Source organism: Papio anubis, chromosome 19 (genome assembly GCF_008728515.1).
Source record: "Papio anubis isolate 15944 chromosome 19, Panubis1.0, whole genome shotgun sequence".
Taxonomy (NCBI): Eukaryota; Metazoa; Chordata; class Mammalia; order Primates; family Cercopithecidae; genus Papio; species Papio anubis.
Genome location: NC_044994.1, coordinates 55188577 through 55212738, shown reverse-complemented (window position 1 = coordinate 55212738; position 24162 = coordinate 55188577). Strand labels below are relative to the sequence as shown.

The 24162-nt window shown below is 39.5% G+C and overlaps 1 protein-coding gene across 1 annotated transcript in view; it reads right to left on the bottom strand.

The window, feature by feature from the left end:
• Window positions 1-2629: 2629 nt before the first annotated feature.
• Window positions 2630-24162, bottom strand: part of ZCCHC2 (zinc finger CCHC-type containing 2) — a 58346-nt gene continuing 36813 nt past the window's right edge. Inside the window, 8 exon segments of the mRNA XM_003914450.4 lie at window positions 2630-4694; window positions 5670-7163; window positions 10942-11070; window positions 16366-16460; window positions 16825-16889; window positions 18309-18444; window positions 20794-20851; window positions 22590-22673. Coding sequence (XP_003914499.2) covers window positions 4627-4694; window positions 5670-7163; window positions 10942-11070; window positions 16366-16460; window positions 16825-16889; window positions 18309-18444; window positions 20794-20851; window positions 22590-22673 — 2129 coding nt within the window. The 3' untranslated portion in view covers window positions 2630-4626.

Genomic DNA, 24162 nt, shown 5'->3' with positions numbered 1-24162 from the left:
GCCACTGTGCCCGGCCACTGAAACATAATTTGAAAGAGACATTCTCATTTTACATCTAGGGAAAATAAAGTTCAGAGCATCAAGGTTCCTTCTACCTGTCTCTTCCATCCCTTTCTAAAAGGGCCTTCCCACGGCCAACACCTTAGTCTCGGGTCCTCCTGGCCATGCCCAACCCGTCTTTCAGCCTCCAGGCTCTCTTTCCTTAACCACCTGAGGATTTCCTCAAATACCATTGTCAGTGTGTTTTCCCTCTATTCAAAACTTGGAAACTTCCCATTTCTCATTCAACCAACTCCAGATTCTCCAGTCTGATCCCATTTTACCTACTGTACCCACAAAGCTTGAAACTCCTTTATGATTTTCCCTCTGCTATGGCTGTATCTCCTTCCCCCACATCCCCAGCCACACACTGCTGTCATTTTTGTTCCTGCCCAGCCTGCGTCCCCTTCCCCAAGGTGACTCTCCACGCTGACCCCACCCTGGGGCTCTTTCTAGATGCAAAGACCTAGGTTGCACATGCATCCCCCACCCCGCCTTCCACAGCGCTGTGACACCATCTCGGGAGGGTCCACCCCGCCCTCCACAGCACCGTGACACCATCTCGGGAGGGTCCACCCTGCCTTCCACAGCGCTGACACCATCTCGGGAGGGTCTACCCCACCTTCCACAGCGCTGACACCATCTCGGGAGGGTCCACCCCACCTTCCACAGCGCTGACACCATCTCGGGAGGGGGTCTGGATACCCATTCAGGGGTCCCTACTACATTGCTGGTGCGAGTGTAAATCACTTGGAAAACAATACTGCACATCTTGGCAAACTGAATACCTGCATGTCCTAAACCCCAGCCGCTGCACTCCCAGCTTGATGCCCTAGAGGACTCGTGTACACACGAACCAGGGACAACAATGTTCCCAGCAGCCTTGTTTGTAACAGAAAAAATTTAAAACCACCCAAATGTCCACGACAGAATGGAGAAATTACATTCTTCCTCAAAATGAGACTATTATAACGTAGGGAAAATGAATAAATATAAGAACATAACATCACAATCACAAAATCAGATAAACAGAGCCAGGCACAGAAGACTAGGCACAAAAGGATATCCTTATAAAGCTCAAGAAAAGCAAAAAGAAACTGTATTTAGGAGCAGTATGTGGGAAAACAAAAAAGGAAAAGACTAACACAAGGCCGGGTGCAGTGGCTCACACCTGTAATCCCAGCACTTTGGGAGGCCGAGGTGGGTGGATCACCTGAGGTTAGGAGTTCAAGACCAGCCTGGCCAACATAGTGAAACCCCTTCTCTACTAAAAATACAAAAAAAAATGGCTGGGCGCGGTGGTGGATGCCTGTAATCTCAGCTATTCGGGAGGCTGAGGCAGGAGAATCGCTTGAACCCAGGAGGTGGAGGTTGCAGTGAATCAAGATCACACCATTGCACTCCAGCCTGGGTGACAAGAGCGAAACTCTCTCTCTCACGCACACACACACACGACTAACACAATCTAGAGCAGTGGTTACCTTAGTGTAGTGGGGGAAGGAGAGGGAGGGATAGCTAAGGATATGGGACATGCTAGTGAATGTGAATCTGGGTTCATGATTTACATGTTACCTATAGGTGCATTATTTGTTGGCTGAAAAGGAAAGTTGGTGCCCTGCAAACAATCAGGGAATTTATAATCATTTCAAACTCACTGCCCACCCAATTGGATCCAGAGTGCACAGTCATTAGTGGGCTCCTGACAAACGGCCGAGGCCCAGGACGGTGCTGGCCACCGGGACTGCTGCAAGGGCGGTGTGGAGCAACACACACAGGCCCCCAACCGTCTCTTACAAATTACCGACCGCTTAAAAACTTTGAGCCTGGATTATAGCCGAGATAAGCAATGAAATAAAAAATAATATATATTGTACTGAGAGAGGGGCCTGGCTAAAAAAATCACACTAACAACGTTGATAAAGTAATGAGTCCTTTACACTTTTGGTGGGTAAAGGCCTAAACTGGAAACATGAGCTCAAGATTGGTAAGGACTCTGCCTCATTGCTACCATAGCCTTTGGCACGCAGCCGAGCACTCAACTCACGGAGTGCAGTCCCCCTTTCTCTAGTGGTCACGCAGATGACCTCTATATAAAAGTTATTTGGGAGGCTGGGAATGGTGGCTCACGCCTGTAATCCCACCACTTTGGGAGGCAGAGGCAGGCAGATCACTTGAGGTCAGGAGTTCAAGACCAGCCTGGCCAACATGGTGAAACCCCGTTTCTACTAAAAATACAAAAGTTAGCTGGGCATGGTGGTACACACCTGTAATCTCAGCTACTCAGGAGGCTGAGGCAGGAGAATCGCTTGAACCCGGGGAGGTAGAGTTTGCAGTGAGCTGAGATGGCACCACTGCACTCCAACCTGGGCGACAGAGCAAGACCCCGTCTCAGAAACAAAGAAGTTATCTGGGGGAAGAACTGAGGAACATCCAGATGGTAAATAACTTTGGGATTCACTGCCCACCCTGCAGGGAAATGGGTTGATTCTGACCCCAAGATAATTACATACATAAATACAATTAAAAAAAAAAATCACCATGTATGATGTCCTATCTCCACTTTTACAAAATTTACAATGAGGCACAATTCTTAAGCTGTTTTTCATTTTTTTATTGCTGTTAATTCAAGGAAAAAAGGTTGCATAAAATCCAATCTGTTCTAGAAATATAAGTGGCCTTTCCAGTACATAACATTTCAAATATCAAAGTATATGGTAAACATACAAATAAGGAGAAGGTAACATACCTCCTATGTACAGTACAGTATTTTAAATCATAAAATAAGCTCCATAAAGTACAACTGGCAAGTGATTCACAATGCGGCCCATACGTGGCTTATCAAAACTCTCACTTGAACAACTCAACTGCAGCTTAACAATTAATTTAATAATGTGGTCCAAAAATACCCAGATCAAATAAAATATATTTAATCAAAATAATTTCCTTTACTCCAACTTTCTTTCTAAATTAAAGCTTTCATCTACCCCTTCACACCCACCCCTTCCCCATAACTCCCACCCCTGAAAGAAAGTTTCAAAATGTACATTGGTGCTATAAATATAAATGCTACTTATGAAGCATGAAATTAAGCTTCTTTTTTCTTCAAGTTTTTTCTCTTGTCTAGCAATCTGTTAGGCTTCTGAAACAAGACCAAATGTTGACGTTCCTCTGCTGCATACCAACGTGACTCTACACAACAAAAATCCATCATTTCTGCTCTGTGCTGAGGAATGGAAAATGAAACCCCCAACCCCTTACCCCTAGGACTATACAGTGGAAGCTGTTCATTGCTGATGAATGCAGCAGTCACCAAAAAATACACCCAATCTTCCAGATAACCTCAGTGCACTTTAGGAAATCAAAAATTACCTGGAAGCAATTTAGTACATAGATTGGCTTTTTAAAAAAACTTTTCTTTTTTAAAAACAGCAGCATTAAACTTAGTGACATGACACCGACATGATTAATACCATCTTAACACACTCAGAATTCAGTCTTTCACATTATAATCAAGCATAGTGGTAAACTGTTATAAAAGTGACTTTGCTACGAGAGACAGGGAACAAATAACCTGACATGGTAGAAACCCATAGCTCTGTTCAGATTGCAATAAACCATACACATTTTAAACACAACGTAACACTGTAACAGTTGGTATAGGAAAAGAAGAAATCTTTACTCAAGTAGTGTCTCTTTGAGCACAACACGGTGGTAGACAAGTAAAACTGGCTGTAGACTTCCATTACAAACACAAGCACACAGAGAGCGACATTCACACCAGTGTGTTCACTTTGTGTCTCTCTGAAGCAACAGGCTAAAAAAGGATGATGGAAGTAAAAAGTTGGTTTCAGAAAAAGCTTTTTGTCCATTTCATACGTCATATTTTTTCAGTTTCATATGGTTTAACTTCTTCCTCTCTCTCCCACTTATTTTCATTTTTATTTGGACAACAAGCACTGCATATATGTATTTACGTGACACTGTTTATTACATATATACACACTATTTTGGGAGTTTGATTCCTCCCATAAGATTAGGGTGAAACATTCTGCCCTTGGTTGATACGCAGAGCAGTTTACAAAAGTGGGGTGAATGCACTGCTGGCTGTTCCTGCTGCGGGCCAGGGGCAGAGTGAGGCTGGCTGGGGAGGAAAGTGTCGTTTAGGGTGAAAGTGAGAAAAGCTGGGAAGAAGCAAAATTCCTTTTTTTTCAAAACCATATGACTGTCACCAGTGTTGTAAAAAAAGGTCAAATACACAGTTTTAAAGATTCAGTAAACATTGCACACAGCAAGTATTCAGTGTAAAAAAAAAAGCACGCACCAACATTTTCCTTTCGATAGTTTGTCTGAAAGTTTAAATTACATGTATCATACATAGAAGCCTGTTGTTGAACCAGGAGACCAGAGGCTCAAAAGCATTGCATTCTTTCTTGTTTTGGACATTGGTACAAGAGAAATGAAAAATCCCAACTGCATAGAAATCTAGGAAATGTATAGACAAAGAAACAAAATACCTTTCCTTTCCTCCCCTCCACACCCCATGACTCCCCACACTTGAGTGTATTAAGTAGGCAAGCTTTACTCGTTTCAGTCTGCAGAATCCAACGTATCATTAGAAGGGGGGAGGGGAGGTGCGTATCTCAGTCTGTAAGTGCCTAAAATGGGAAAGACAGAACTAAGTCACCGCTTACAAGGAAACGTCATCACAAACCACTATGTACAAGCTATCACACGGACATGCTCTCCACAAGGCACCTTCGTCAGCTCTAGTGCCACTCCAAAAGGCCAATCTGCTCACTTTAAGAAGCAATGTAAAGTTTGTGCTTTGAATTCAATCTAAAAGCTATCAAACTTCTCTTTCTTTAAGAATGCCAAGTAAATACATTCCCAATTTAAGACTTTTTTTGTTTCTGGGTAAGATTTGGCAAAACGACAAAGGCCAAATGCATGTGAAAATAACAGTTTGAAGTCGACACAAAATTTGGTATCTTATTCAAACACAGGTATGACCATTTTCTTCTTTCTGGTGGTAGTAATATTAAACTTCGTTCAAATTCCTTTACTCTCAAATCAAAATAGTGCTGAACTATTTTGTTCCTGTAAAATGCAACAGAATCTTGGACCTTGTTTTTGGTTTTTTTTTTAAAACTTTTGCTGGGAAGGAAAAGGGCAGCATGGGGAGATGGGCCTGAGGCATCTGGTTATGCAGATATACTAAATAGTTACTCAAAACCTAATGTCAGATGACTAGATTACTTCCTAGGTTTTCAATATTGAAAAATTTTGCTTACTCTATGTAACAGGATTGTAGCTTAAAAAAAAAAAGGTGCTGCAAGCAAGAGATTTAACATTACAGAATGCAAATTCCCATCACACTCCTTCAAAAGGGCCTTTAGAGTTTATTCCTTAATTAGAAACTGAATTCCTCTGAACTTCCTTGTGCTCTGTGTGACCTGGGTCTACACTAGGTTTTTCCAGTTGCATTTTATGATCTGTCACTGAAAACACAATATCCATAAATGAAAACACAAACAGATCTTTCTGCTACGACAGAATCCCATGATCAATAAGGAAAGGAAGGAGAAACGGGTCAACTCAAAAGCAAGTCCTCTGGGAGTTACTGTGATTACCTTGTTGATTGGCCTCCATGGACGACTGCTTACAGTCCTGTGCATAGTGTCCGCTTACACCGCAATTGTAACATGAGACATTCCCGTTCTTCTTGGGCCCCGAACCACTGGTGTTGGCAACTACATTAGGTGCTGGATATACAGGATAGAATCTCCCAAATCCTGCCATCTGCTGCATGCCATAGTTGGCTTGGCTCCCCATGACTGGGTCATGTACCAGTCCATTTGCATATGGAGTCTGAGGCAGAAAAAAAGGAAGTTGGTTTCCATTGCTCTGATGTGCTTGGTTGAGGTAGCTGCCATTGCAAATGGATGGCAGAGTAAAGAATGAAGGGACTCGGTACATTGGTCCAGGCATTGGATTAGGATAATAGTAACTATTTAGCTGAAGGTTTCCATTGGTCCCACAGCTGCACCTTCGCCCACAAGAACCACAAGGACCCGAGCCCATCTGCTGTGGTGGCCCTACTGTCCCATTAGCGTTCGTGTTCCCCACAGCACTGATGTAAGACGTGCTGTCACTCTGCGCGGTACTGTGTGTCAAGGCGGGGCTCGGGCTCGGGGCAGGGCCTGGGGTGTGGGTAGGAACCGCGGGAGGTACAGTTGCCTGGGCCTGGCTGATGCCTGCGCTCGCTGGCTGGGGAGAAGTTGCTGCTGTGCTGAGCACACTGGAGTTCTGGCTGGGTAACACGCCGGCAGCAAGGGGAGAGCCCGGTAAGGGGTAGGAAGCTGGTGGCTGAGCAGCTGAGAGGCCAGCTGCTGGAAGAACTACTTTCACATTGGTAGGCTGAGGGACTGTCCCTGTGTTTCCCTCAATTTGAGGCACCATTTGATTGAGTCCTACCACTTGGGATGCAGATTTTGTGATGGGGTCCGTGGTAGCAACAGGAGAGCCTGGGAAACTACCTGGGTTATGGATAGGAATAAAGGCAGTGTTTGGTGATCCGATGCTCAGACTTCCGGGTGGCTGTTGTGGGATGTTAACTGTGCAGCTCTCAGAAGATCCCTGTGGTGGTGGCAACTTTAGCCTCTGAACTGTTAGATGCAAAGCGGGAGTACTACTATGTGGAAGGAAGGTTGATGGAATAGGTAAAGGGGAAGCCAGTAACTCAAGGTGCTTTTCTGATTCTGCAGTGGAAGCTGCTGGCCCTAGTATTCCAACGGGGGTTGAATTTGCGGACTCTCTTATTGCAGAAATAGCAACAGGACTAGGAACAAGCATCCCTATGGTTTTGCCATCAGTGGGTTTGGGTGCAGGAACGACGACGTCAGACTTCTGGGCACCATTGTGCATGACACAGTGTAAAGTTGGCATAAAAGAAATATGCTGATACTTGGGTGAGTTTAAGGGATCTTCTAAAAGGTTTCCATTCTCATTTCCTAGTGGAGCAATCTGAACAGGTGGCTTGACAGTGACAGTCTGGTTGACGGAACCATAACCTGTAAACCTAGTTGTTGATGGATTCCCAGAATCCTCAGAATTGCTGTCTGTGTCTAAAGAAAACAAACATAAAGAGATATTAACACGAGCATAACTCCCATCTTTCTTGCTAGAAATAAACATTAAGTATATCTCAAAAGTCAGTCAAGTTTGGAAAGTGTCCCTCTGTGATGTCTCCTGACTGTCCGAGCTGACCTCCCTTTAACTTTTGGCTTCCTATGGGTCATCATTAGATCAATGCTTTATTTTAAAACTATGGGGATATAAACAGAAAAACAAAACGTAAAAGGTGAGTTGGAGACGGAATGAAACGCAGTATAAAGCACAGAGATTTATGTGCCACCACCTTTGTTCTGAGAACAGCATCAGACACTCTTAACCTTAATAAACTTCAGGCAATCCACTTGGTTTTTATTCTGCACTGCCAACCCAAGTTCTTCAATTTGTCTCAGATAAATGATATAATTTCAAGGAGCTCAGTCAAGACAATATTTAACTCAAATATCTAGAAGTAGGGAACAGAAAAGGTTTTGTTTCTTTAGAATGGAGTCAATATTCTTAATACTAAATATTTCAATGGGGGAAGAAAATTTAAAGCTATTATTAATCATAAAACAAATATGCTAGAACACAAGAAACAGAGGAATAGGAGAGTGTGGCAATTTCTCCAAAATCAAAACAGCAAATACAAACAACACTGCATCGGCTACTACTCCTGCATCAGCTTACGCCTGTGTACAGAAATAGTGTTGACCTAGCCTTCAGGGGATGTCCTGACTTTTGGTATACAGGGGACAAGGATAAAATCTGATTCACAATGTTTAAACATCACAGACCCAGACACTGTGTTGATGTATACACAGACCATTCCATTAGAATGTAGTGCCTATTTAAAAATCTTTCTGCTTGTATGGATAAGCTGAATTGCACTAGGTACTTAAAATATTTGTATTCATTAAGGCACGAACTGGCTATATTCAGCTTAAGATGTTAAAAAGTTTTCAAACAGAACACTAAAAACAAATTCATCTCCCTGAAGAAAGATTAAATGAAAGCTACTTACTGACACAAGCACATCAAGTGTTACTAATTCAATTGTTTTAATTTATATTAGAAGAAACTCAAAGAGTGAATGGTTCTAGCATAAACTTCCCTTAATAGATTAATAATTGGGGTATTTCTTGCTAAACTTTGCAAAATAAAAACTATCCCCAAATCCTAACTTATTGAAGGCATTGTATCTGTATCATCACACCAGTGCAGAATCAAAGATAAAAATGTTAAGTCTAAAAGAAGCAGAAACATTTTTAAAGAAGTCAGTTAAATTTCTATGTGTTTAATAGCAAATGGCCTCATGATTTTTAATGTTCCCAATCGGTTTTCTAAGCATCCTGAGACTCCTCTAGACATGTTGGGACATGTCTCGCCCTTTTGTGCACTGATTTGGGAAAGTGTAAAGCCTCAAACAGAATACCATCACTACCCAGGAGAGCAACAGCAAAGCCACCCACACTCTTTTCAAAGTAGCCTTTTCATCCACTGAGAATTCTAAAAATGATCAAAGCTCTCTACCATAATGGATATTTTCCTTGGGTGAAGACAGCCCTAAGCCGTTCTTTCATATTCAGTAACAGCCTATTTGAAAAAAGCCAAGTTCCTCAACACAGGCCTCCAACTTATGCTATTTGATGGCAGAAGAGGGATGCTGCCATTACCCAAGTGTACAGATGTAAACTAACACTTCAGACAACAAGGCCAAATCTGCAGTGTGAGCCACTGACTCACCTGCACATCCTAGAGAATCAAGCATAAATGTACAATGAAACATACTGAAAAAGTTTGTCTAGTCTAGGTAAGGCATAAAAGTCCTCTCATTTAACGCTGGGCACAGTGGCTCATGCTTATAATCGCAACGTTTTGGGAGGCCAAGGTAGGAGGATCACTTGAGCCAGGAGTTCAAGACCAGCCTGGGCAACACAGCAAGATTCTGTCTCATAAATTTAAAAAAAAAAAAAAAAAAAGAAGAACAAAAAAATCCTCTCATTTAAGCTTCACAATAGCTCGGTGAAAGGTGGTTTTCATTTTTTTTTTTCTTTCACAAGGAAACTGCAGATCAGAAGTACAGTGTTGCCTCAGGTTAGAAGAACTGGTGGTACAGTAACTATGCTACATTTGGTATGACTACAAAGTCACTGCAAAGTAAAGACTGACTTTAATTGTATGTGATGTAGCAACACCATAGCATAGCTCCCTAAGACACAGCCTGATACCACAACACAAAAAGAAGCTAAGGTCCCAGAGAGCTGCAGACTGTCCAGGAAGAAACCACACTTGGCTGAAACAATATGTGGTAAGAATCTTAATCTGTAGGTGGACCACGAGAAGTAACCTGATACTGCCCACCAGCATGAGTCCACCTTGTAACCAAGGTGTTACCAATCAGAAGTTGTCATCATGCATTCAACATACACATTTTAAAGGAGACCTCACCTCCAGACCAGAATGGTAGAATAAGACCTCTAATAAGCCACTCTTTCATAAAAGCAAGGAAAACCCTAGCAAAAACTGTCAAATAACCTACTTTTTCAAAATTCTGGAAATTAAAGGCTTACAACACTCTGAGAAGTGTTTATTCAAGAAAAATAGCTCAATCTGTAAGAACAGAAAACCTCAAGGCATTTTCCCCTTGTCCTACTTCCACTCCCCCTTTCTCCAGCTCTAAAACAGACCTGTAAATGACTTGTCCCTCAATTTCTGAAATCAGTGCAAACACTCTCTCTCTTCAGTAGTAGCTACAAAACCCAGCAGCCATTAGGAGTATGGGTCTGGAGTTCCCCAAAAGCCCCACCACCAAACTGTCACCATTTGACTGTCCGGCAGCGAGTGCTCACTCTGCGTTATAGCCTCTTACCCACAGGACATTTGTCATAATTAGTCAGAAGCAACTGTTTAACGATGTATACTAGCTGGGGCTAAGAAGAGCTAACCAGAAAACTTAAAATGAAAAACTGGGGAATAAGATGGTTACAGGAGGCTTCGAAAAGCTTTAATATATTCCTGGGAACCTAAAAGGTTTTGCTCACACCTATAGTTATATGCCCTCCCAAGGCAGACCTGAGAAGGCCCTAAGCCACTGCTGGCTGATTTTAAGCCTCTGTGCACGGAGGAACTGAAGACATAATACACAGAGAAAACAACAAAATGGCAGATGTAAAACCTACCTTATTAGTAATTACATTAAATGTAAATGGACAAATAGCAGAGATCGGCAGAATGAATAAAAAACCATAATCTAACTATATGTTGTCTACAACAGACAAATTTTGTATTTAAAGACACAACAAATAGGTTTAAAGTAAAAGGATAAAAAACAAACACTGTGCAAGCAGTACCTAGAAAAATGCTGGATTGACTATACTATTATCAGACAAAATAGACTTTAAGACAAAAATTGTTAGTAGAGACAAAGGATATCCTAAAATGGTAAAAGGGTCAATCGAGAGGATGTCAAGAGCATAAACATACATATGCATCTAACAACACACGCATTTTCCTTCTTTCTGCACTAACTCTACCTCATTATGATCCTGTCTTCATCCTATTTAACTTCATACGCAGTGAAATATGTTTACCAAATCAACATTGCTAGGAATTTCTAAGGCAATTATCTATAAGATGCCCTTTATATCAATTTTACATTTAAAATCAGTTAATGGCATTTATAGGATCATAAAATTCCTTGTTTGACTTTGACATGAAGAAACAACACACATTTCCCTCCACTCCCCCACCCTCGCCATGCCAACAATACTCCCATTTCAAAGAGCAAACCTCTGTCTTTCTCTTCTTCACTTTCAAAACTTTCTCTTCCATCGTGTCGGGGACTAGATGGAGAACTGTAACTCTCTGAAGATGTTTCTCCACATGTGTCATGTCCAGAGCCAATGTCCAAATTCACATCTAAAAATAACAACACTGTTAAAAAAATCATATTAAGTCATTTTAAATTAATTTCTAAGTTGAATCATTAGAAATTAATTTTAGCTCTAAATATTTTCTTCAGTTTCCCCACAATCATCTAAAAAAGCTTGTCCTTGATATAAACTGATTAAATTATAATTTTAATAGATAATGCTTGATAAATATATTTTTAAAACAATGCACAGAATAAGTCATTCTTACTGACTTCAAAGAAAAAAAGAGTTAAGGTTGGTTGCAGGGTCTGTCCAATATCACTTTGAGCTACTTTCTAAGTCTAGATATTTTAACTCCTGAGAGCTTGCTGGAATATTCATTCTTTAAAAGAATTCAAGAAAAGGGCTGCCAAAATGCCTACTCAATGAAAATTACTTGGAGTATTTAAAATAATAAAATGCTTCCCATCTAGTAGACCGAGTAATATCTTGAGTTCTGCCAAGTTCAAGCTTATACTAAGGTAGTATGAGGTGGTGACAGGACCTGCCATGACCAACTAGCTGTATCTGTTTTGAGCACATAAGGAGGGACTATTGTTGTATCTAGTATTGGACAAGAGATACACACTGTGGATTTTTTTTTTCCTATAGTGCCCCTGACTTAGGGAAATATTATCTTATCTCTGTAAACCCAGTAGCTAGCATAATTCTGCCTTACAGCAAGCATTCAACATATCTTTGGTATATAAATCCCCAAATCAGGGATTCCAGAGGGTTCTTAAGAACTGTAGATTACTGAATCATTTCTGTGGCAACCGGTAGAACCAGTAAAAGATAACGCATATTAATTGCCTGGGCAAAATATGTGTCAGAGAAAAGGCACAATTTGCATAATGAGAAATTCAGGCAGCTAACCTGTGGCTTTTGGCTGGGATAAACTTGTAACAGCGCTAGAACTGTTAAACATGAGCTAGATTAGCTCAGTCACGCAAATGTGAGATGAATATTGAAGAAAAATAAAGTCATTAGGAATGCTGATGTTGCTAAATTCCTTCTGAGTAATAAATGTCAAACTTCCAAGGGAAAACTGCACAAAATCATATGAGGCTACAAGGAAAGTGGCAGAGGAGTTCATAGGCAAGTAATAATTTCACAGAAAAGTAACATGGAGGATACCTACACAGTAATAGGCCCTGAATGACCCATCGGTAAGGCGACTAAAGGGATGCAAGTCAACACCAATGGCTGCTTGAAGACAAACTAATGGACCATAGTGGCCAAACAAGTTGTCATTAAATTGGACTAATGATGAAACCTATAGAACTTGCATGGAAGTCTTGCATATAAATATTTCAACCAGCATATAACAAAATGAACAATCCAAGATCAAGGGAATCAAAGATTTGGGGATATTCTCAAACTAGAAATGGACTGGAAAGGAACCTCGGGGTAGCGTTCATCAAAACACAGACAGTGAAACTACAGTAGACTATAGTTCAAAGAGCAAATTTCAGAGTATGTTTTTAAAAAAAGCAGCTACCTCTCCAAAGGGTATAATTTACAAAACTATTTTTATTTACACTGTGCAAGCTGGTGAATATTCTAATCAACTGCCACATACAAAACCGCAGCTTCCAAAGAACTGAATACATAAAACTAAATCTATACTAAACAATCTTTTTTTGACAATTCAGAAGGTACTTCGGAATTGTGTAATACCTCAAGAACTTTAATAATCAGAAATTATGTGATCCTCTAGAGATTCAGGGGATGTGGAAAGTGAAGCCAGACCAATTATGAAAAAGGATACTCCACAAATTGCCCTTTTAAAAAGACACACAAACTTTGAATTTGTCATGTCTCAATGATAAAGGGTCTTGTACATAATAAAGATGATAAAAACAAAATTTAAAACAGAAACCACTATTCTAACACTAAAAATACCGGTTACTGGTAATTATAAACAACAGAAGTCTGTTACAGAGTTAAGACCCATTTAGATAAATCATAGGCGATAGAACCACATATTTCGCCTGCGATATTAAAGGAAGCTAGAGACCTAAATCTTTTACAAGAAACTGAGAGATCAACCATCTCATTTCCCTCTAGACTTTTTGGTGCCACAATTGGCAACAGAAGAGTGGGGTGGAGGAAACACTGGGCAATAAACTACAATGATGGGCATTTTTTTTTTTTTTTTTTTTTTTTTTTGAGACGGAGTCTCATTCTGTTGCCCCGGCTGGAGTGCAGTGGCGCAATCTCGGCTCTCTGCAACCTCCACGTCCCGAGTTTAAGTGATTCTCCTGCCTCAGTCTCCCGAGTAGCTGGGACTACAAGTGTGCGCCACCATACCTCGCTAATTTTTATATTTTTAGTAGAGACAGGGTTTCACCATGGTGGCCGGGCTGGTCTCAAACTCCTGACCTCAAGTGATCCAGCGGCCCTGGCCTCCGAAGTGCTGGGATTACAGGCGTGAGCCACCGTGCCTGGCCAAGGTGAGCATTCTTAACGCTCTATACGCACCTCTTCAGAAGACAGACAGAAAGCTTGGGTTTTAACAGAAAAGACACTCCAACAACACAGACAACTGATGGCACTGATTGCGTCCTGGCAGGAGCCAGCACGGAGGAGGGCTGAGAGCCATCTTTGTTTCCTTTTGAAATTCTAAGCTACATAACTGTATAACATAACTCAAAACAGAAGTTAAAATTTACATTTAATAATAAATTTTTAGGCTGGGCGCAGTGGCTCACACCTGTAATCCCAGCACTTTGGGAGGCTGAGGTGGGCGGATCACGAGATCAGGAGATAGAGATCAACTTGGCTAACACAGTGAAACCCTGTCTCTATTTATGTTATGTAAAAACACACAAAAAAATTAGCTGGGCATGGTGGTGGGAGCCTGTAGTCCCAGCTGCTTGGGAGGCTGAGGCAGGAGAATGGCGTGAACCCGGGAGGTGGAGCTTGCAGTGAGCCGAGATCGCACCACTGCACTCCAGCCTCGGGGACACAGCGAGACTCCATCTCAAAAATAAATAAATAAATAAAATAAAATAATAAACTTTTAAGAAGTAAAATACAAATCTTAAGCTAAAACGTATTATTATTTAAAGATCCAAACAACCTGAAAGACTCAGTATTTTCAGCTTCAAGACAATGTCTCTCCAATTTATGACACGAGCTATTGTTCCATAAAAAAAATCCTTGCGCATGTACTGAGTTTACTGAATGCTTAAAGACAATTCTTCCTTGGTGCCTTAATATTTCAAAGAAAAATTAATACACCAAGGGTTTTTTTAAAAGTTGGAATTGGCATATATCTGTGCTGCATTCGACATCAACGAGACAAGCTGTACAAAAAATATTTCATTCACAGTCATTCTATAAATGAAAATACATACAAATCGGTGACAGATACAGAGGAGAAAATAGATAAAACTGAACTTAAATATGCTGAGGTTATTTTCATGAATGAGAGTTTGTGATGCTGTTACAAAGTTCTTAACCTATACAACGTATGTTTCCCTCTAATTTATTACAACAGGGAAAAGGAACTAAATTGCTGCACTGAACACCTAGGTACTTGGAACTAGGAAAATGCTCTTCATGTTTTTACATGTAATTCCTACAATCTGCTCAAGCAAGCATTACTCCTGTTTTACAAATGAGCAAACAAACGCGTCAGAGAGGCTGCATGCTTAAAAAACTGGGGGAGCACAACACTCAAACCCATAGCTGTCTCTGACCAAAGTCCATGTGCTTCTCCTCTGGAAATGGGCTAACACGGAAAAAACAGCTGCAAACTTCTTTAGTGAGCAGTAGTTCCCAAACACTGTGAGACAAGAGACAGAATGATCTTATGGAGGGCAGGAATTTCATTCAGAAAATGGTATTTTAGAAAACAAACATGGCAGCAATATGGAAAATGAACTAGCAAGAGAAGGAACAGAGACAGGGAGGGCCGTCAGAATCAATCTCCAAATGTCCACCGACAGACTTCTGTCTTCCGCATTTAGTGTTTTCCTCCTCCGTTATGCTGCCATCACCACCAGAGGGAACCTCAGCGACAGTAAAGTGTTACACGATCCTTCTACAGACAAGATGGGTTTTGTCCATGTTATTTTACCCCCACTTCCAGTGATTCAATGAGTTGGCCAGATGATGTTATTTTTTAATTTATTATTATTTTTTGAGATGGAGTTTCACTCTTGTTGCCCAGGCTGGAGTGCAATGGCGCAGTCTTGGCTCACTGCAACCTCCACTTCCCGGGTTCAGGCAACTCTCCTGCCTTAGCCTCCCCAGTAGCTGGGATTACAGGCGCCCACCACCACGCCCAGTTTTTGTATATTTAGTAGAGACAGGATTTCATCATGTTGGCCAGGCTGGTCTTGAGCTCCTGACCTCAGGTGATTCGCTCATCTTGGCCTCTCAAAGTGCTGGGATTATAGGTGTGAGCCACCGTGTCTGGCCCAGATGATTTTAGATTCGAAAGGTAACCATTTTTCTTTCATCACTATTCAGTCTTTCTATACAAATATACAGTTTAAAAACATAATCAAAACTTTTAAGAAATTGATTCTGGTTATTCATATTACATCACAACTGAATGTACTAGTATTAGAATAACATTTAAATTAAAATATCACATTTGTGGGATCACTACATAAATGTGTCAGGGGCATCCAGGGATAAAACATTTTTCTAGAGGTCTGCGTGCTCTTATTCTTTTTTAATCGTTATAATTAATAGTAAAGATAAACAAAATCAATGAAGCTATAGAAGGGCACTTCTCAAGTCAAATAAACCTTGAACCTAAAAATAAAGGAACCTTAATATAATGGTGGGTAAATGGAAGCCATATAAATCTAGCATAACAAAAATTTGAGGGTTGACATTCCCTTAAAGCCTCATAAACCTTCGTAAAGGATGGTTATTAAATCATGAAGAAGTCAACAGTATTCTAAAAAATGACTTTACATAAAAACACTCTCATGAATGACTGGCAAAGCCACAGGAGAGATCCCCCATGGCCTTGGGAAATGTCTCCTGAGTCGAGACTGGCTGGAAAAGGACAACCTGGGAGATTCCTGCTGCCAGAAGGGAGAGGCAGGTGAGAATAACTGAGGCAAAGGCAATCTTCACCCCCTGGCTCGTATGTATTCCCTAAATTAACTCTACTGATTTCGCAACTGTTTAATTTGGAAATTGCTGTACATATCAACACAAGGTAAAAGTAATAGTGTTAGGATTTGACATGACAGCTCAGTATCTATTAATACAGTAAGTATCATGCTGAATATATTTAGGTGAGGGGTATTTGAAAGAAAAATAATCTTCTTACCTTTCACAGCACCACCATGGGCATGCTGAGGAGTGGAGAGTCTAATACCATTTATTCTACTATTCAATCTGTTGTCAGTTTTCTTAATTTTCTCCCTAAACCAAATGAACACATTGCCAACATTTTTATAAGGTTATCTACCAAACACATTCAGTACAGTACTGACCAAATTCTCTTCAAGACTCTTTAGAGTTAAATTTTTTTAGTAAGGAATAATCTAAATACAATTAAGATTCGCCCTTCAGTAAAGTTCTGAGAGTTTTACCCCTCCAAACTGAATGCAATATTTGACAGTAGCTTTATCACCTGCATATATTAATATTTTGAATCAAAAGAGTAAAACCCAGAATTAAAAATATAAAGAAAACTAACTAAAAAAATACTATGTTGTATACTATCATAAACTAAACAGGCCTATTATCAAAGGCTATATGCTGTCTTTCCTTAAATTGAACCTACTTTTCTGTTTGTGGCTTTCCTTTCTTCTTATTTATTGAAGATAAACTCCGTTTTTCAGCAGAATGCTAGCAGAAAGAAAAAAAGACAAATCAGACAAAAGCTAAACCATACTGACATTTTTACTCTGATAATAAACATTAAAATGATAAATTCTCAGTTGTATATTCTAACAAGTGTTGATTTCCAACCTATTTTTGAAGTTTCCCACCTGAACCACTAAAATTTACATATTCTGTGACAATTACTTATATATTTTCCTCATGATTAATACAATATTGTTTTCTATTTTTCTTTTAAAATGGACCTACATTCTTTTTTCTGACTATAAAATGAAACACAACGAAGTGACTGGCACTTGCTGTAGGTTTACTTCTATTAAAGTACAATTCGATAAAACTGCCAACACTTAATTATGTCAACTCTAAGAAGAGAGGGTGCAGGTACTGGAGTGCGGGAGGGAAAGTAAACTCAGAGGAGCTTTGAAAATAGGTCCTTAATTATGACTGAAACTATTTACAATTTCTCAGAATATGCGTTAATGCATAAAAACACATTCCAAGAAGAGTTAACATTTGGATCTGAGCGTTGGCCAGAAACAACATCAGGTTAATGAACCAATTTTCTAGACAGAAGTTTCATTCCATACTTGTAACATATACATAGGGACCTGTGAGGCCATATGACACTAAACATACTTAAGAGCGTTCTGCTCTCTGATCACACCCAAATCTTAAGAAAGCAAACATCTCCTAATGCATTCTGAAGTGTCAGTAAACTGACCCAGAGATTCATGAAGAAAGGTCAGTTGGAAAATTTACATCAAAATAGCAAGGCAGTGATTGAAATGTGAATCCTTCTTTCAATTCCTTCAAGACCAAAAAATTTTGGCATAACAATCTAATGTACACCTTGTTAAACAGTGAAGGTATTATTTTTAAAATTTTTATTTTGTTTTAAATTTATTTTTTAGAGACAGGGTCTTACTCTGTTGCCCAGGCAGAAGTGCAGTGGTGTGATCATGGCTCACAGCAGCCTTGAACTCCTGGGCTCAGGTGATCCTCCTGCCTCAGCCTCCCGAGTAGCTGAGATTACAGGTGTGCACCCCCACACTCAGCTAATTTTTAAATTTTTTATACAGATAGGGCTTCACCATGTTGCCGAGGCTGGTCAAATGTGTGGCTTCAAGCAATCCTCCTGCCTTAGCCTCCCAAAGTGCTGGGATTAGAAGCGGGACCCATGGTGCCTGGCAAGGTGTCATATTAAAGTGTACTAATCTTACACAAGCAATAAAAGTTATCTAAATACACATTTTCAAGTCTCAGAAGAGCTTAGATCATATATAAATATATAAGTCTAAAACTTAAACATTCCTTCATTTCTTCTTACCAGATTACTATCTGACTGAAAGCTTACAGAACTTAATTATTTTCTTGTAGAGTAGCAATGCTTTAACTATATAGGTCCAAAACAAACTCCCCACACACCTGGTCAGCTGAGGTCACACAGTGCTCTGGGTGCTGAATGGTGGTACAGCTTTGCTTCCTCCAATCCACAATTCCATTCTGTTCAGAATATTGCATGGTAAGCCCATCCAGTGGAGAACAACTTGTACCAATATTGCTGCCAAAGAAAAGTTTCTGAAAGTGTGAAAATCTGCCCTCAATAGTAACCTGCTATTTCATTTCAATGAAGAAGTTATAGTAACCCTTTTTTCAATACATTAGTTTCTTCACAGAATGCCTAATGATAGGTCTAAGAAAAAAAAAGTATACTATGAGAAATAAACCACTACACATCTATTTATCATTAATACCTGTCTCTAAAAAGAGTAGTAACAGCTGCACACTCTGCTTTTAGACACTGCGTGATGGTGATCATCATACACTGCTTATTACAGTTGGGACAGAGAGGCTTACACAATCTGCATCTTGAGAGCACTGCTGTCATGAGTACTTAAGTAACTGAGTACATGAAGGGACAGGATAATGAGAACAAAAAACCAAAGAAATAGACAAGAGAAATAGGCCCCAGCAGAATTCAGATGATAAACTTATTGGACATGGACTTTCACATAACAGTGCTTAACACGGTCAACAAATATAATACTGAGGATTTTGGAAGAGAAATTTGGAAAAGAAAAAAAAATGTAAATTATAGAACTATAAAATAAACTAATATTACAAACTCAACAAATGGGAAATAGATGGAGAAAATTAGTCAACAGGAAACAGATGAAGAAAACCAATGAAGAAAACATTGGTCAGAAGAAAACAGATTAAAGCACTGAGAGTGAAAAAAATGTGAAAAACAAAAAAGGCTTAAAAGACATGAGATGGCAAGGCACGGTGGCTCACATCTATAATCCCAGCACTTTGGGAGGCTGAGGCGGGTGAATCACCTGAAGTCAGCAGTTCGAGACCATCCTGGCCAACATAGTGAAACTCGGTCTCTACTAAAAATACAAAAAAATTTAGCCAGGTGTGATGACAGGCACCTGTAGTCCCAGGTACTTGGGAGGCTGAAGCAGGAGAATCACTTGAACCCGGGAGGCGGAGGGTTGCACTGAGCTGAGACCGTGCCACTTCACTCCAGCCTGGATGACAGAGCAAGAGTCCATCTCAAAAAACAAACAAACAAACAAACAAAAAAATGGGACATGGTGAAAAATCTAACATACAAGGATTTGAAGTCTTGGAAGAGGGAACAAGAGAAAAGCGGAGAAGAAATATTTGAAGAAGTAAAAGCTAGTTTTCTAAAATCAAAAGACATCAAGCTACAGATTCAAGAATTCATGCAAAGGAAGCTAGGAAAACTGCTGAAAACCAGAAAACAACAAAACCTTAAAAGCAATCAGAGGGAAATGCATATTATCTTCAAAAGAGCAGCAGTAAGACCGATTGAAACTCTGGATGTCAGATGACTTAAGTGTGAGTTCCTCTCAAATGAAGACTCCAGAATAACAGAGTTTATTTGTGAAAAAATCCCGAAAAGCAGGAGCAAGGAAGTGGAGAGAATGAAATGGCAAAGGACTGCAATGAAGAGTCCACAGTGGAGGCTGGAAGCATCAGCAGCTTCGAGCCTCTGGGCCCTCCCAGAATGACAGACCCAAAAAGGATTGAGGCAGCCTCCTCTGTGAGCAGCCAAGGCCCTGAGGCGGAACATGGAAAGTCACGGCTCCTACTTGAGGAGCAGAGTGCTAACATGGTATGAGTCAGAAATCACACAGATGGCTTTATGTGATCTGCAGGAGAAACTGGAGGTTAGCAGAGAGAATAAGATGCAAGGAAATAAAGGGAGAACCAGAAGATGAGGAAGCTATACTTTCAAAAAGCTCATGGAAAATAACTGCCCAATTAGAATCCCACATGTGGCAAGAGTATCTTTTAAAAATGAAGGCAAAATAAACATTTTTTTCCAGATAAAAATGTAAGTACATTCATCACTGGCTGATGTGACTATAGGAAATACTCAAGTGTTCTTCAGTTGGAAGGAAAATGATCACAGGTGGATGCTCAGAGACACAGGAAGGAATGAGTACACAAACACTACAAAAAGGTTTCATGGGGTTTAAAATTATACAGAGAATTAAAATGTATGACAGCCATGGCTTACAAGTTAGGGGGAAATAAATGATGTTACAGTAATCTAAGGTCCTCAAATTGTTTGGGACCAGTACAAGCACAAATATCCCACTTTAATAAGTCAAAGATACATAATATAATCTCTAGGGTAACCACTAGAAGAATTTAAAAACATTGTAAAACTATCAAGGCTAATAGAGAAAAAAAAAAAAAGTAGAGACGAAAAACAACTCAAAAGGAGGCAAAAAAAAAAAAAAGTGAGAAAAGGAAACAGAAAAAGTGGAGAAATAAAAAGCAAATAGCAAAATGACAGAATTATAGCGAAATACATCAGAAATTTAATTAAAATGTACCAAAGCACTTTTTGTTTTAGAAAAAGGATACTTACTTCACAATGGGATTTTTCCCAGTATGCTTCTTGTGGATTATGGTGTGCTGCAATACATCTAGGAGAGAGGAAAAAGTAACTTATTAAATTAAATGCTGCAGCAAAAACCAACAGTAGGATGCTACTAGTCTGTATGATCATAACCACTGGTGACAGACTGTATGAAGCACTTCTAAGCATTTCTCAACAAAGAAGATATCTTAAGCAAATTTTTCAAAAACACAGTAAACTCTGAATTACCTTTTATATCCTCTCAAATGTCTTCCACCTAAGAGCAAATCAATCTTGTTCAAAACTATGAAAGTCTATTATGAGCATGTCCCTACAAAACTAAAACATCCAATTTCCGATAGAACTTTTTAACCATTAAAAAATGAAGTTTCAAACATTCAAACCTGTATTTGTTAATATAACAAATGCCCAGGTACACCACCCTCCAGACTGCTCCATATTTGCCTCTTTTAAGAAACAGAGTATCACAGGAATGACTGAAGTCTTCCTCCATTCCATTCCCCCCTCATCTCTCTAGAGACTAACCTTACTTGTTGAAACATTCTAGTTCAAGTTCTAACTATCCATATATGTGTGATCATAAACACATTAGCTGTTACATGTTTCAATACACAACTGTCCTTCAGTATTTGCATGTAATCTATGTACATCCTCCTGTATACTTTAAATCATCTCTAGATTACTTATAATACCTAATACAATGTAAATGCTATCCAAATCGTTGTTACCCTATATGGTTTAGAGAATAATGACAAGAAAAAGAATTTTTTCCCCCAAATACTTTCAGCTCACAGTTGGTTAAACCCACCAACACAGAGATGGAGAGCCAACTGTACTATAAATATCCTTTAATTGCTACCTAGTACAAAGACATTATATTTATTTATAACTTTATTAACATTTGAAATGTTCATGCAATTTGCTGGTATTTGCCCTTGCAAACAATGCTGCTTCAAGGACCTGTGCCCATGTCCCCTTTTGCAGGTGTGTAACAATTTTCATAGATGCAGAATTGCTGGACAGCAGCATATAATTATCTCCAACTTCACTACACAGCACCAAATTTCTGTCCAAAATAGTTGTGTCAATTTATAACCCCATCAGCAGTGCCTGAGAGTTCCCACTGCTTCATATGCTTGATGTCAGACTCCAAAATGTTTTGTCAATCTGCTGAGCGTGAGATGACACCTGTTTCCATCTGCATTTTCCTGATACCAGTGAGGCTGCACACTATGTAATAGCTGTTTAGGTTTCCTCATCTCAGAATCACCTGTTTATGTCTTTCACCTATATTTCTGTTGGGCTGATTGTCTTACTGACTTTTTAGGAAGATCCTTCCATAGTCCGGATATAGTCTTATCTGTAAGTATCTTGCAAACATCTCCCAATCTATGGATTGTCTCCTGGCTGTATGGTTCCTTTTGCCACATGGAAGCTCTAATTTAGTAAGATCTCTACTGTGGTCATGCTCTACTTTGTTCAAGAAAGGCTTCTCCTCCCAAATTAACATTTAAAAATTTAAATTTTACGTTTTACATATAAGTTGTTACTCACTTGAATGTCTTCTGCATGATGTAATTGGGAATCTAATTATACCTGTTTTTTCATTTGGAAAATCAACTGTGCCAACACCATTTATTGCACGGTCTATTCTTTCTCCACTTGCTTGTAATGCAACCTCTGTCACATTGCAATTCCCATATGTCAATTTCTCCACTCCTTAACTGTTCTATCCATGTGCTATCAGCAGGCAGAATGATTTACTCTAGTGAAGCTACATTTACCTTCTTCTTGACTTGAAGCTTCAGAGCTGTCTTCTTTTAAGTGTTCTAATATCTTAGAAGTCTTCAGAGAGGATTGTAAGTTATCTGCAGGAAGTATTCAATACTATTAACTTTTCAGGAAAATTAAAATTAAGAAAACAAATATAATAATTTTTTTTTACCTAAGGAAAATGAATGGGGGGTGAGTGGTGAAGAAAACACGGCTACTAGTGAGAAGGCAAGCTGACACTGCCCAAAGCACTAGACTGTGAGTGGGAACCGTGATCAAGGAGCCAGCTGTTCCCTGAAGAGCGACTGACCGGGGCAAGTCATTTCATATCTGTCAGCCCCAGTGTGCTCAGGAGAAAATGAGCAAATAAAGTAGAAATGTGCCTCTTAAACATCTGTGGTGTGGTAAAGATTCAGTTTTTATTTTTTTTAAATCTTCAGTTTGCTGTGGATCGTTACTTTTGTAAAATACAATAAAATACTGTGGCATTGTCCAATTGTTAATCTCTCAGTGCCTACTCTCAATTTCTGTTCTCGTGTTACAGAACAGTAACCAGCAATTTATGGACCAGCACTGGCCCATGCAACACATTTTGGATTACTTCCCCATTAAAACACAGGCCAGAAGGACTCCACAGTTCAACATCTTAACTCATTCAGGACTTTAGCATTGTTTTGTTTACAGCGCTAGTTTTCAGGATATGGAGTGATGCTCTCTGTCCCAGAGAATAAAAAGGTAAAGCTGTCAATTAAAAAAAAAAAAACCCAACAGTGTATGCAAATGAGCCTTGAAAACAGTGTATTCACTAGTGAAACAACTCAGATATGCATGAACGTTAGGCTGACAAGATTTCCCACAATCTCAAGTTCTGTACTTTTATACAGTGTTTTAATTTTACAAACTTGAAACAAAATCCACCAACCTCTTTAGCACTGCTTATGTAATTTAAACACTACCACGCCCTCAAGATGAGTTTATTACTTATATATGAACTCCTCACTTGGGTGAGTTTTCCTGAGCAGCCTGTTCATCTGAACTGAAAGTTTAACTTTGTGCTCAATTCAATGCCTTTTTGAAATTAAACTGATGCTACTGATACATGTTCAAAACAAAGCACTCACATTTGGCTCAGGGAAAAGCACTCACTGATGGTTAAATCTACATAGCTCCAGAATGATCAGGATTCTCTTAATAAATGCTGTTGCTATCATTCAGACATAAATTTAACCCTGGAGTTGTGCATTGTGTCTTGGTCAACTAGTCATAAAGAGTCACATTTTTAATTCTGATTGATAATTACGTTAGCATTTAACACACTTAGAGAAACTTTAAAGGTTAGCCTATATAACACTCAATCATACTATTCTTTAACCTCTTTTTCTCCCACCTCAAATTGAGGAAATATGTGTTTTTCTTTCCCCTTTAAATACAGGAAAATATGACTCTGTTGAAAGCAGAGGGACAGTTTTAAAAAAGAAAAATGTTCCCTGCCATAGTAGCTATGCCTGAAGTTCAGCAGAAATTCTGCTAAACGACACGCCAATGTTACTGACAAAATATTTGTAAAAGGCAGGCTGAAGTAGG